General features: G+C 47.4%; 1 protein-coding gene and 1 long non-coding RNA gene across 2 annotated transcripts; one reads left to right on the plus strand and one right to left on the minus strand.

Annotated features, from left to right (window-relative positions):
• Positions 1-5,466: 5,466 nt before the first annotated feature.
• Positions 5,467-8,415, plus strand: LOC125525326 (calcium uniporter protein 5, mitochondrial-like). The gene is made up of 4 exons (XM_048690327.1): positions 5,467-5,966; positions 6,664-7,096; positions 7,199-7,389; positions 7,987-8,415. Exons 1-4 carry the CDS (start codon positions 5,601-5,603, stop codon positions 8,413-8,415), a joined length of 1,419 nt encoding a protein of 472 aa, XP_048546284.1. The 5' UTR covers positions 5,467-5,600.
• LOC125525327 lies at positions 8,045-11,857 on the minus strand. The gene is made up of 3 exons (XR_007291251.1): positions 11,567-11,857; positions 8,368-8,532; positions 8,045-8,262 (listed from the first exon to the last, which is right to left on the minus strand). It is a non-coding gene; the product is annotated as an uncharacterized LOC125525327 (long non-coding RNA).
• Between the last annotated feature and the right edge of the window lie 2,955 nt (positions 11,858-14,812).

Raw genomic sequence — 14,812 nt, forward strand, 5'->3', positions numbered from 1 at the left:
GGGGAAAAGAATTCTATGAGATCAGGTCTCACGCGAGATCCATCCTGATGGATGACACGTGCCATTCACAAATCACAAAGCATCCCCACCCTCCCCCCCCCCCCCCCCCCCTTAAAATCAGGGGGGAGAGAGATTAGATGCTTTGTGATTTGTGAATGTCACGTGTCATCCATCAGGACGGGTCTCACCTGCTAACCGTGAGACCTGGTCTCATATAATTTTTTTCCTTTCTCAGGTGCCTAAAATTTCTTTTCACATCTGTCACTTTTTTGCTTCTTCCTTACCTCTTGGACGGACTTTGCCGAAGAAGAACTAGCCCCACCATCTATCTTGGGGTGAAGCCATAACCCCATTATCTATCTTAGGGTGGAGGCTGGGGGGTGTAGGGGATCGTCGGAAGTGTTCGTGTAGTGTCGGGCTTACAGGGATGGCCAGGGCGGTGACCAACAACGGCGATGGGGGTGGGGGTGAGGTGGGCCAGCCGCAGGTGGTGAAGGCCAACAGTTAGGGCGGGGTAGGCTGGAGGCGTTAGGGAGGAGGAAGAAGATGAACAATAGCGCGATCTATTTTAAGCGGTTGGATGAAGAACTAACGGTCCATATAAAAAGTGACCGATGTAACTGTTTTTTCATGCACCTGACAGACAGTGGCTCCCATTATCATTAGTAATGTAGTTATTTGTGGTCCAAATTCCACAATTATCCATGAAGCATAGCGCCATGAAGGTTCTTTTCATACCTTAAGTCCTCCTTTGATGGTAGGAATAGAAAAATTATCGAAAGTAATATAATATGCATCTCACAGGATAAGGTGTTTTTTTTCATTGGATTTGAGTTTTTTTTTCTTTTACAAAACACAGTAAAGATGTATCCTTATCAATGCACGCATACATGTACACCCTATTCCTAAGTTTAGGACTTAAACCTAAGTGAAGATGTTCAACCACAAAAAGTTGACAATGTACGCTTCCCTCAATTTGCGTCTAAGCCAATATTTTTTTCCTTTGATGCATGAAGGAATGATCTTGTATACGAATAGGATTTTATTCATGCAAATTGAAGGGCTTTAAAGAGAAAAAAATCTACAAAACCTATCATGTATGATCCTTATAAAAATTGATGTAAAGCAAAGAAGGCCTAAATGGCTACCTGAACCCACACATCTCTTCTTCTTTTTTGAGTAAAAGCAATCATTTCAGGCAAAAAAGAGAGTAAAAACCATCATGATAGATTATATTAATTGGGGAAGCACACATACATTGTTTGAAATTACATCAAGCAAAAAACTAGGAGGTTTTTTTGGCCACACAGTGGTAGTAGAGCCCTCTGCTCTACTCACAAGCAAATCCACGGTCATATTTGCTTCAATGGACAATAACAAAAGGAGATAAAGTCAAAACTACAATTATGAACGAGCATTCTTTGAAGATTGCTGCCGTTGGACTTCATTGTTCATCGTTCATTACCTCAACAACATTCATGCAGTCTGCTTTAACCATCCGTTTGCTGCAACTGAGTGGTCTTGCTTGGAGTAAGGGCGTGTTCGGCAACTCCGCAGCTTCCAGCTTTCGAGAAATCCGCCGTGGAGCAGCACAGAACGATTTTGCTCGAAGAAGCTAGCTTCTCGAAGCTGAGCCAAATCACAGTGCAAATTCCAAGGAGTTGAGGAAGCTGCCTTTTCCTGGCTCTACAAAAACGTAGAAGCTGGAGTTGAGTGTTATTACGAGGTGCTGCCACCGCCAAGTGACATTTGCGTACCGGTTCGATTGGTCTGTCCCCCAAATAGCCCATGTATTCCCTCTGTACCCCTCCATCACGGCCGCTGTGCATTTTTTAAGGAGAAAAATAGGAACCGCTGCATGCCTACCGAGCTGGGCTTTGGTTGTCAGCCCATGCTAGCGATGAGAAGCTGCCAGGCGTGGCGAACGCGTCCAGAATCGCCAGGTGAAGTGAGAAGCTAGCTTTAGAAGCTGGATTTGTGAAGTTTTAAGAAGCTAGATAGATTCAGAACACGCCCTAAGCCCCGTCCTGAAGAGCACACGCTCCCATTGTACATGCATCTTCAGCGAAAGGGATCCCGCTTCAAGCCACCGCCACAAAGTTGCCACAATTGTCGCGCCACATCTCTTCTTTCGTTGAGGACTCACGAAATCTCAACATGCTTCCATTTTCCTTTTTGAGACGAGCATGGTTCCAGCTCTGGTCATGAGTACCAATATCCAATAGGCTGCTCCATATGATATATTGGGCTTGGTTTGTGAAGCAGACTATAAAAATGAAGGAAACGGGTGGCTTGCAAATCTTATTTCGCAACCTGCAGGCCAAGTTGTTTTACCTTTTCTTTCTTGGGACGAACCTGCACGCCAAAAACGCACACCCCTGCACATTTTTTGGGCCGGCCCATGTGTGGGCGAGAAGCACCTGCTTTATTATGTTGTTTTTTCGGCTTTTTTCATTTCTGATTTTTAATAATTCAGGATTTCAGAACATTAGAAAATTTTGAGAAATAACAACATTTTCATAAATCCAAAAAATGTTCATAATTTTGAAAAATGTTTGGAAAGTCATAAAATGTTCATGGGTTCAAAAATTGTTCATGTTTTGAAATGAAGTCTCTATATTCAAATAATGTTCATTAGTTTCAAAAAATATTCATGAGTTTCAAAAATTGTTCGGTAAATCAAAAACATTTCAGGCATTCCAGAAAAATTCGTGAAATTGAACAAGGTCACAAATTCAAAAAAATCATGAATTTTAAAAAATTGTTCAAACTCATCAAAAAATATTCCTGGATTTTAGAAATTAGATAAAAGATGATTGATTCAAAAAATGTTCATGAATTTTAAAATATGTTTACTGATTAAAAAATTGTTCTGCTGATTCACAAAAATGCTCACGAGTTTTAAAACAAATCTTCAAAATATGTTCACAAATTTGTAAAAAAAATCATGATTTCAGAAATTTTTCCACCAATTTTAAAAATTCTCACGTTTTTTAAAATGTTTGTGAAATAGTAAAAATGTTCACAAATTTGGAAAATATTCAAAATTAATAAATATGTTCGTGAATTTGAAATATGTTCTTTCCAAAAAATGTTCACAATGTCAAAAAATATTCACGAATTTGAAAGATTTTGGAAAATTTCAAAAAATGTTTATAATTGCAAAAAATAATGTCATGAATTTGGAAAATATTTTTTTCAAAAAATGTTTGAACTTTCAAAAAATATTCACAAAATAAAAAATAAATACAGAAAAAGGAAAAAATTAAAGGAAAATAGAAAACAAACGCTAATAAAAAGAAAAACATGAATGAAAAAAAGGAAATTGAACAGGAAAAATAAAAAATAAAGAAACAGGAAAAAATGAGAAAGGAAAATCAAAAGAACAAAAAAAAAGGAAAAACTGACTTAGGGAAGGTTCTACAACCTTCTCAAAATCTGGTGGAAAATAAACTTGGCTGGGTCGGCCGGTATAGTAGACAACGCGAGTTGGGGGGGGGGGGGGCTACACACTATGTTGCTAGACAGCAACCTACGCATGGAATATCATGCTAGTTCTCACACACAATAGCCCAGGGCCAGCTCCGCCCTCTGAATGGCTGGTTGAGATGCTGAAATCCATGAGCCAAGACAATTTTGTAAAATGCTTGTGACACTCTGATCCATTTAGTGGGCAAGGAGAAGAGCTATCCATGAGGCACAGTTCCAATCGCCACGAACTACTTTCGCGTTCATAAAGAGTTACATGTCTGATCTTCAAGAGCTTCCGGTTAGGGAACATCATCATCCCCCGGTCCATAATGGTGAAGTCAAGTGGACTACTCCACCAGCAGGTTCTGTTAAGATGCATGTTGATGAAGTAGTTGGTAGACATTGTGGGAGGGGAGCAATAGCTGCGATATGCCGGGATGCTTTAGGTTTGTTCTTGGGGGAGTCAGCAAATTCAATCCCCGATCTAGTGTCGCCAGAGATTGTCGAGGCTATGGCCAGCGATGAAGCTTTGTCCTTGGCTATGAATCTTTCCTGCAGCAGGATCGTCATAGCTACAGACTACTCCCTCCGTTCTGAATTACTCGTCATAGAAATAGATGTATCTAGATGTATTTTAGTTCTAGATACATCCACTTTTGCGACGAATAATTTGGAACGGAGGGAGTATATAGCAAGGGCGAATCATTTAAAGGGATAATTCCTGGGTAATTCAAGATCCATTGTATATTTATTTTTTTGAGTGGAAGATTAGTTGTACTACCTCTGTACGAAAATATAAGACGTTTACAGAGGGAGTATATATGAGGTGAAGAAAAGGATGCAAGAATTGATGTGAGCTAACAAAAGAAGTCGCCATGCTTGAATTTCCGTTAGACCAACTATCATATTCATGAAAGCATTTTAAGTTAATAAATTGTTTTCAATGCTGAAAAAAAAACGTCATGCAAAAAACATAACTTAGCTTATTCGTGTGCACTTGGCACCTTCAGATCCTCAACTAGCAAAGTAGGTACCTTATTCACGTCTTTTAATCGTGTTAAATTTTACGACTGAGTTTCTTATATGAAGTGACGGCTGGAGCCGCAGGGAACTTGTCTTAACAGTGCAACCCCACCGGCCCTGGATCCTTTGATAGTACTCCAAAATGACCCATCCCTTCTCTTCTTCCGAGTAGCTACAGCGTTGGAGGTTGAACTTAAAAAAAGTTTGACTTAAGACAATTCTAAAACTTCAATTGTTTTAGAATGGAGGAAGTCTGTCACCCATTGCAAGGTATAATCATGAAGAATGAGTCGGTCTGGCAGTTTGAGGAAAGGGGAAAACAGTGCGACAGGTTTGCGGCGACGGCAGTGCTACGTAGCCCCTCCCCCCCACCCCCCCCCCCCCCCCCCCCCCCCCCCCCCCCCCCCCCCCCGCGCGCGGTTTTTAGAGGAGGTCGTCTGATATTGGGTGAAGAAAGATTTTAAACACCACCCTGGAAGCAACATTTTCGTAAAATCAAAAGGACGCCGATAAGTCCTGAATGTTCAGGACTTGACTATGGCAAATCTAACATTTTTTGTGGTTATTTATGTTTGTCGATCATGGTATGTTTAGTTTGTAAGCATGGCAAATCCGCTCTCAGTTTATTTTTTGCCAGGAAATTGATGTGCCTGCCAACTACAATTGCCATCCTCGCGTCAACTAAAGTTGCCATAAAAAATGTTCGATTTGTCATGATCAAATCCTGAAGGTTCGGATTTTATCATTTCCGAATCAAGAAGAAAAGAAGAGAACTTCCCACGAGTTCAACTTTCAACACATGTTCTGCTGTAGAATGACCTCTTTTTCCTCCAAAGCTAAAGGAGCTTCCTTTTCTTCCTGGCAAAGTGAAAAAATATTACAAAGGCAGAGAGAAATGACAAACTATTGATGGGCAGCGATGCCAACTTTACTTAGCTGATTTTCTTTCCACAATGTCCCATGCTTGCGGAGTTGTAATGGAAAACACAAAGCCAATCATTCATGAGCAGAGCTGCAACAGCACCCTATTAGTTTGAAATACCCCTGCATTTTACTGGCGCCTCTCTCTACAGCAGGCTCGCTGCTCATCGCCAGAGAAGTACACCATGTGGCGAGCGGCCGCCTCCCGCCTCCTCATCCCCCGGCCGTCCTCTCCGGCAGGCGCTACAGCGGCATGTACTGTGTGGAACCTCCGCCGTCTCACACCGTTGAGGCCGGAGCCGCGCCCAGCAGAGGCTGAGTTCACGCCGGCGGAAGCTCGGCGAATGGTGCGGCTTGTTGGACTCGAGGTGCTCAAGAGGCGGCTGCGGAGCCGGGAGGACGTGGTGGTACCATACGCCGAGTTCCTAGACGCGTGCGTGGATACCGGCGCGGCCCCGACGCGCCGCCAGGCGGAGGCACTCGCGGGGGCGATGGACCAGTCCGGCAGCGTGGTGCTCTTCCGGGGAATGGTCTACCTCCATCCCGAGAAGGTGACGTTTAGAGCATTCTTGGTCTTCGCTTTAGTACCTGAACCTCAACTAGGTTTCTCAATCTTTTCTCTGTTTTTCAATAAAGTTCATATTTGCTACATTTTTCATTTTTGTCATGCCCTAACTGAGGATGCGAACCTGCCGCCACAGTATCCCAATACATCTTCAAGATGTCAAACTAGACTCATTGACATCTGAGAGACAAGAATATGCATTAACAAAGAATTATCAACTGGGAAGGCAAGCGAGTAAACGGTATCGAAGTTTGAGAGTGTATTCCAACCGGTTTTGAAACCAGGGCACAATTTCAGGGTCGAAATGTGCACTTCTCAACACATAGTACAAACTGAAAGAATTCAACATAGACTAAAAATGCTCTTGCAATAGTTGAACCTACTACTTAGCTATTTTTGTTATCGTTGACAATCAGTAAACCGTCAGCCTCCACCGCACCCCTCAATGTCTAGACTAGATAGGATCTAAAGGTAGATAGATGATGGAGGCAACTTCTTGGTGATGCTATCTCCAAATGCTTGTTAGCCTTTCATACCTGTTGGTTGTGGATTTGATCTCCTCTCTGCCGAGATCTTAGGATCCTTATATAGTCGATTTTGTGTCATACATAGTTATTCACTGCCCATCGTCGGTTATACAATTTTCAGCTGACACATTTATATTTGTTACCGTCCGCCATTAGATAGTAGACCTGGTTAGAAGCGCAGTGCCGCCTGTGCTCGAGATAGAGAATGATGCGAGAAGGGAAGAGTTTGAGCTACTGAAGAAAAAGAAAGGAGAGATCGACCGGCAGGCGTGCAAGCAAGTGAGGCGAATCCTCTGGTCTGGCTTCTGGTTCGTGCAAGCCACGGTCGGCCTCTGCTTCCGCTTCACATTCTGGGAGTTCACGTGGGACGTTGTAGCGCCGATCACCTTCTTCGTGGCCGGCGCCCACCTGCTTTCCGGCTACGCCTATTTCCTCATCACCTCGCGCAACCTGTCATATCGAACCTACATGGAGAGGCTGTTTAAATTAAGGAGGAGAAGGCTTTGCACGAAGTATGGTTTTGACATGGAGAAGTGCCTGGAGATGGAGAGGCACATGAGGTGTCCTCTGGGAGGTGATTATTCTCAAGGTAGTAAGCTTCATTCATAAGTATGGCACCGGCCACCAGCAAATTTCTCAGTTGTTTGTTGACCTTCTTTTAACACCAAATTTTATACCGACTGATCAACAGCTGCTACCAAAGCGATCTTCGGAGAAATCGAGCGACGGATGCAGGACGAGGTGATCAGCCATGGCGAGCCTCTCGGTGCGCTGATGGAGAGTGGCCTCGTGCCCACAGAGGCGGAGGCACTCGTGCAGAAGATGGACGAAATGAGCTTGGTGCTGCTCGTCAGGGGAAAGACCTACCTCAACCACAAGAAGGTGATATCACAAAATTGTTAGGTTCTCCATTTACATCTCTCTCTAATACCTAAAACCATGTACCAAAACACTTCAAATTCTCTAAGGGAGACTAATATTGCAGGGCAATGATATATAAATTCACATGATGAAAATAATATCATCAGATCTGTGGTCAAAATATCACCATAATATATCACAACTTTATAACCTTGCACTAACATATTCATATAACAGATCAGCAATCAAAGTTACATATTGAAAAGTTTGTTCAGATCACGTGCTGGCCAATAGTATCTGTGTGTCATCATATCAATTGCACATTGGACCAAGTATCGTGCCTGTTTTTTCACTTTGCCATAGTTTATAAAAAACTGCTCACTTTGCACATTGCCACATTGGAGTTGTTAACTTTGCTTTGCTGTAGCGCCACATTTCAGGAGTGACTTTTATGCCATGGCTTAAAAAGTCCCAATAGCTGTTTCATATAAAATGAATAATATCAATGTTTCTTTTTGGAACCGGGCTTTACCCCTTTTCACTGCAAATGAACGGAAATACAACCAGTTCTAGAAACATTGTCAGGGGGATAATATCAATGAATTGTTCCATTTGCAGATTGCGGACCTTATCAGAAGGGCCATGCCGTTTGCGCTCGCCCCAGAGGACGACGTGAGAAAAGACGAATTCAGACAACTTCAGACGAGGATGCAAGAGATCAACGGCATGGCGCACAGGCACGCCGTGCGGATTCTATGTTTTGGCTTCGCATCATTCATACTCCAGTTTGCCCTCTTCTTCCACCTTACGTTCTGGGAGTTCTCTTGGAGTATCATGGAGCCGCTCGCCTACTTCTTGGCCGGACTCCAGCTGATTTTCTGCTACGGCTATTTCCTGCGTACCGCGAGCAATCCGACGTTACAGGACTTCAAGCGTAGGCTGTTCTTGGCAAGGAGGAGAAAGCTATGTGCAAAGCTTAGTTTTGATATGGACAGGTACCTGAATTTGCAGAAACACTCTAGGGTTCCTCCTGAAGGTGATTATTGATCTCAAGGACGTAAGCATTATGAGTTGTAACTTGTAATACCAGACCAGAAATGTCTCAGTCATTGCCTGACGCTGATAGTGTCCTCTCTAGATTTTAGAATGACTGCCTTTGGGCTCCTTTAAATAACGGAAGAATTACATTACTGTTTGCTAACAAAGCGATCCTGACAAGAGTCAGCAATAACCTACCAGATTAACCTTGGAGCCGTATATGTACCAAATTCCCCGGGTAAAGAAGCATTGCTCTAAGTCATGAGAACACCAAACCCAGGGAACCAATCTCAATTGGACGGGGAAGTCAATGTACAAAGCAACTGAGTTCAAGTCTGTGCCGATGCGAGTTCAGGTTTCTATTTATATTGCAGTTGCACTTTAGCATGTAGTAACATATCATCAATGATCATGTTACAAATAACAGATGATTTTTAACCTACAGAGAACTGAGCGCTAGCTAAGCGGCAAGGAGGAGTTCAGTTTGTTCAACCCGCGCACCCGCGTTCGAATCTCACTGGGACTCCACTGGGATGCTATCTGTGTTTAATCGTGGAGAGGTCTCACTTCTACTCCCTTTGTCTCAAAATGTAAAGCGATTTTTACGCTAGTACTCCGTCCGCCCACAAATAAGTGTCTTGTTATGAGCGGCATATACTACAGCCCAGACAGTTAGGGGTCTGACTCAGTTATCTTACAGCCCAATTATATCATTAGGAGGATTATACAAACTCATGTAAGGACCCGTTTTGAGATTAAGCAAGAAGCAATCATATAATTGCTCGGCTTCCTTAGGGAGCCGCGAGACCTAACCCTAGCCGTCTCCTCCCCTGCGCCATCTACCTCCTGCCAAAGCCGCCGCCGCCTCCACCGTGCAAGGACGGCGCCCAGCCGCCGGCCGCCGCGCCCTCGCCCTCCTCCATCCTTCCCCTACAATCTTCATCCTAGAACCGGCAGAACCCTAGCTCCTAACACCTTGGTATCAGGTAGCTCAGTTCCGATCATGTCTTCGCCGTCGCCCATCCCGACGCTTCCGCTGCCGACCGTCACCACCGCGACGCTGGCCCTCTCCACCGCGTCGTTGGCCTCCCCGTCCGCGCCGCTGGTCACATTCCCCGACGCAGCCACCACCCAGATGACGGCGCCCTCCACCGCACCACCGGCCGCCGCCTACACCCCGGAGATCACCGGGGTCCTCAACGATCTCGTCACAGCCGTCCAGGGGATCTGCCTCTACTTGGCCGGGCCCTACGAGCTGCCGCCGGCCGCGTCACCAACCATCGCCACCGGGCCGATGCTGCTGCCGTGGCAGCCGCCGCACCCGGCGGCCTCCGCCGCGCTTGCCGGGCCGCTGCAGCCAAAGCTGCACCTACCGTCGCCACCGCGTTGGCAGCCCTGGCAGCCGCCGCACCCAGGGGCCACCGCGGTGCTGGTCGGGCCGCTACATCCCCCGTTGCAGCTGCAGCCAACCCCCGCCACCGCCCCGCTCTGGCCACAATGGCCGGCCGCGGCCATCGCGGCGCCCGCCGCCTCCGCCGTTTCCATGCAGCAGCAGCTGCCGTTGCAGGCGCCTCCACCGCCCAGCATCGGGCTAACTACGACCGCGCCGGCGGGCGTGCCGATTCAGCAAGTGCAGTTCCCGCCCTCGCCGTCACAGCTTCTGTCCTGGTTGGCCGGGACGTCACCGCTGCCAGTCTACACCATGGCCGCGAACCAGCCGACGCCATCCCTGTCGTACGGCGGGCCCTCCGACTCCGCGGGTTTCCACTCTGGCTTCGACGGGCCACCGCTTTCCAGCGGACCACCGGTGCACACCGGACCGACGCCATCCTCTTCGCTGCTCCGTACCACCGAGCCGTACGCAGATGGCGGTCATGCTCAGACACCGCCGCGCTTCGCCAAGCTCGACTTCGCCACCTACGACGGCGCCGAGGACCCCCTCCACTGGCTCAACTAGTGTGAGCAATTCTTCCGCGGGCAACGCACGCTCGTGTCGGAACGTACCTGGCTCGCCTCATATCACCTTCCGGGCGTCGCACAGACGGCCATGTACTACGCCCGCGCGTTCAAGCGCCGCGTGGTGGCCATCCAGCAGGCATCACCGTCCCGGGCCGCTAGACCGCCAACCGAGCCGGACGTTCCCGCGCAGGGTTGGCCTGCTCAGGCTTCCACGGCACCCCTCGCCGCGACCACGGCGCGCCCGTTCCGCCGGCTCACCTCGGCCGAGCAACTCGAGCGTCGTCGCCAAGGGTTGTGCTTCAACTGCGACGAGCCCTACGTACCTGGCCACGTTGCCCGCGACTCTTCTACCTGGAGGCTGCGGACTAGATTGAGGCCGACGCCACCGCCGCCGGGCTGGGCAACCTGCCCGCCCAAGCTGCCGCGGAGGTGTTTGGCGACGGTTGATCACCTCGAGGAGTTCCGCAAGCGCTTCCCCGCCTTCCAGCTCGAGGACAAGCTTTTTGTGCACGCGGGGAGAAATGTTATGAGCGGCATATACTACAGCCTAGGCAGTTAGGGGCCTGGCCCAGTTATCTTATCGTGTTAGGGGCTTAGCCCAATTATATCATTAGGAGGATTATATAAACTCATGTAAGGACCCTTTTGAGATTAAGCAAGAAGCAATCATAATTGCTCGGCTTTCTTAGGGAGTCGGGAGACCTAACCCTAGCCGCCGCCTCCCCTGCGCCATCTCCCTCCTGCCAAAGCCGCCGCCGCCTCCACCGCGCAAGGACGGCGCCCAGCCGCCGGCCGCCCCGCCCTCGCCCTTGTCCTCCTCCATCCTTCCCCTACAATCTTCATCCTAGAACCGGCAGAACCCTAGCTCCTAACATGTCTCAACTCGAGTATAACTTTATGCTAAGGGAGAAATCTGTCCCCCTTTAGCCATGTTTCTTTAGATTGTTAACCTATAGACAGAGAAAGTGAGGGGCAAACATAAATCTCATGAGGTGGGCACTGAACTGCAACCCGCAGAGAGTTGAAAACTGTTGAATAACTAGTGACAGTGACATACCATCTCTTAATCCGTTCAGCACTGACAGCACCGGCTCTAAACTGAGCACGGATAGCATTGCCGTCCGCAACCATTCGTTCAATTCGAGGAAACAGAAACAGAGGATTTATTCAGAAAACAGAAGCAGAGGAGGGGGGATCTCACCATCACGATCCCTCAATTTCTCGACGAGGGCAGCACACGAGCGGGCCAGCTCGCCGGTAAACGCAGGCCGGACGGAGCTTCGGACGCATAGCCTGTCGCCGCTGCCGCCGCCGCCGCTGCGGTCGAGGTCATTTTTAGGGGGGTGGGGCGGGAGACGTGGGGGCTGCCGCTGCGACGGCGAGTGGGTGCGGGCCTGCGAGGTAACGAAAAGAAGTCGGGGAAGAGAGAAAACGGGCCAAGTGGGATTTTCTGCTTCAGATCTGCTTGAAATGGGCTCGGATTCGAGATCTAATTCAGCATGCTCTTTCTTTGGCGAACGATAGGGGTCAAATCGCCTGAATATATTTATAATAAAATTCCCCTATTTTCCAAAAACAAATGATCATCAGGTGCTTAAAAATGTTCCTGGATAAAAAAATATTTATGTATTTATAAAAGGAGTTCGAGCTTTTTGAAAAAGAGTTTCTTTAACATAGTGCAAACACAGGCACTCATAAACACACACATACCCTCACATCCATGAACGGACGCACGCACACTCTACCCGCACATCCTACCCCTATGAGCACCTTCAAGAGAATGAGCCAACACATCACATTGAGATTGACGAAGTCCCACAGACACGCTCGTAGTCGTCGGGAACTTCTCCTTCCACTGAACTCATATCGTCGGAAGGCCTGAAATAAATTCAAAAAAATGCAACCAGTAATGTCAAGTCTAGAACTTGAACTCTTATGTGTTGGTTCCATCACAAAAAACCTAACCATCTAAGCTATGCTCAGTTCGCTGAAAAAGAATTATTTATGCATGTGTTTTTTTAAGTATGTATTCATGTCTTGATATATGTACACATACTTTGAGAAAAACTTTCAAGCTTTTGTCCCAAAAAATAAATGCGAAAGAAACGATATATACGAAAATAATAAACGAATATTAAAAGTGAACAAAAAAATAGAACACATGGGAGAAAAAGTAAAAGGAAAGGACAATTTTGAGACATAAAAATCACGCGCCACTACTTTATGAGTTGATGTAACTATCATGAATTCTAGACCACGATCCTTGTCCTGCTAGGCCTGGCCGACCGGTCCTGCCTTGAAAGCCGGCAACCGGTCTAGGTTTACGCTTAACTTTCCCGCCCAAGGCTTAGCTCAAAACTGTGTGAGAATCTGAAATGGCCTAAGTCTATTTTGCTTGAAAATAGATAATGGATAATAATAATACATTTTTATATCCTAATAAAATATTAAGTCAAATGAAAAGGTATTGTTTATTGTGTTTCGGCCGGGTTTGGCATTTTTTTAGACCAGGCTTTGGTAAGAGTATCTGCAATCAGACCCATCAAACACTCGTCAAATATCTACATGGACAGCCGGGCACTACCCGGGCACAAAATCGTCATCCAATCAAACCCCCTAGAGTCGGTTCAAACATTCGGGCTATCTGGCACCCCTCAAACTGAGCTCATATGTAGGGCAGATTTGTCGCTGCTCAAACACGCTCGGGCGCATCGACCAGGTCGGGTTGGCCTAACCCGATCCCACACATATCTCGTCCCTATCCACACCACGGACCGAACCCTAGCTAATTTTGCCACTCCACCCCACTTCCAGTCCATTCCGCCCAGCTCTTTTACGGTAATGTCCGACCATATCTGGCAGCAGACTTGAGTCCGTTAACTCTAGACCCGTCCACTGGGACCTTGTCTCCTATACGGACAAGGAGATAGCTGGCCCACTGGCTCTTCGCCGGCCCCAGGAGGATAGCCAAGCTCCTGCAGTCGTAGCCATTCCAGTTTGAATCAATAGCCGAAAGCTCGCGGTGAATCAAGCAGTAGATGCGACCCGATTGGAGGGTCAGTCGTGCCCTCGCCCATGCCTCCATGGAGTACAAGCCAGTGGGGCTTGGATCCAGCGGTGGCAATGTGTGTGTTGGCGGCTCAAGGCACGTGTCTGCTCCGGAACCGGAGCAGGCAGCGGCCACGACCAAGCAACCCGTGCGGTGGGTCCTTGTACCCACGGCCCAGGGCTTCGATTCTGTGCCTGGCGTCCCTATCGTGTGAGAGCTAAGGGCATCTCCAGCCGTTGGTCCCTGCATGACGCATAAAAATCGTCTTTTGGGGACGAGCCGGCGATACAATCGGCATTAGGGTGGTTTTGCACCCAGTCGTCGCCCCCAGCTCGCCTTCAGGCGTCGAAATTGGTCCATTTTGTAGCCCAATTTCGGTGAATAAAGGGCCCATGTGGGTGAGAATAGGCCCATATTCGGCATGGTTTCTCCATGTCTCGGCGTTCAATTATTAACACAATTATTTCCTATCACATATTTCATCACAGAAAAATCAAATATTTCAACAAAATAGTACAACAACAAATAGTTTAATACAAATTATATAGTTCAACAAATAAAAACTCATATTTCATCACACGGCGTCCCCCTTGAGCCTCCATAGGTGCTCAATCAGATCTTTCTGCAGTTGATGATGCACCTGTGGGTCTCGGATCTCCTGACGCATACTGAGATAGGCAGTCCAAGTTGCGGCTAGATTGTGATCAACTTCGGCTAGAGGCCCCTGCCTGTAGTATGGTTCAGTGTCAAACACTGGGTCTTCTTGCTCGCTCTCGATGATCATGTTGTGCAAGATGACACAACAAGTCATAATCTCCCACATTTGATCTTTGGACCAGGTCTGAGCGGGGTACCGAACAACAGCGAATCGAGATTGGAGCTCACCAAATGCCCGCTCGACATCCTTCCTGCAAGCCTCCTGAACTTTCACAAACCAGGCGTTCTTGCTGCCGCAGGGTTTGAGATCGTCTTCACAAATGTCGACCATCTCGGATAGATGTCATCTGCTAGGTAGTACCCCTTGTTGTATTGGTGCCCATTGATCTCGAAGTTCATCGGAGGAGAATGGCCCTCAACAAGCTTGGCAAAAACAGGAGAGCACTGCAGCACGTTGATGTCATTGTGAGTTCCTGGCATACCAAAGAAGGAGTGCCAAATCCAGAGGTCCTGTGTGGCTACCGCCTCAAGCACCACACTGCAACCGCCTTTGGCGCCTTTGTACATCCCCTGCCAACCGAATGGGCAATTCTTCCATTTCCAATGCATGCAGTCGATGCTTCCAAGAATCCCAGGAAATCCTCTTGCTGCATTCTGGGCTAGGATCCGAGCAGTGTCTTCCGCATTGGGTGTTCTCAAGTATTGTGGCCCAAACACGAACTTGTAGAAACACTCTATGCT

This window comes from Triticum urartu, chromosome 7 (genome assembly GCF_003073215.2).
Source record: "Triticum urartu cultivar G1812 chromosome 7, Tu2.1, whole genome shotgun sequence".
NCBI classification, from domain to species: Eukaryota; Viridiplantae; Streptophyta; class Magnoliopsida; order Poales; family Poaceae; genus Triticum; species Triticum urartu.

What these genes read in the sequence shown, in the direction of transcription:
- LOC125525326 (XM_048690327.1), top strand. Translation starts at nt 5,601, where the DNA reads ATGTGGCGAGCGGCCGCCTCCCGCCTCCTCATCCCCCGGCCGTCCTCT. An exon ending in TCTACCTCCATCCCGAGAAG is followed by an intron (nt 5,967 to 6,663) that starts GTGACGTTTAGA and finishes GTCCGCCATTAG; the next exon opens with ATAGTAGACCTGGTTAGAAG. An exon ending in CCTACCTCAACCACAAGAAG is followed by an intron (nt 7,390 to 7,986) that starts GTGATATCACAA and finishes TTCCATTTGCAG; the next exon opens with ATTGCGGACCTTATCAGAAG.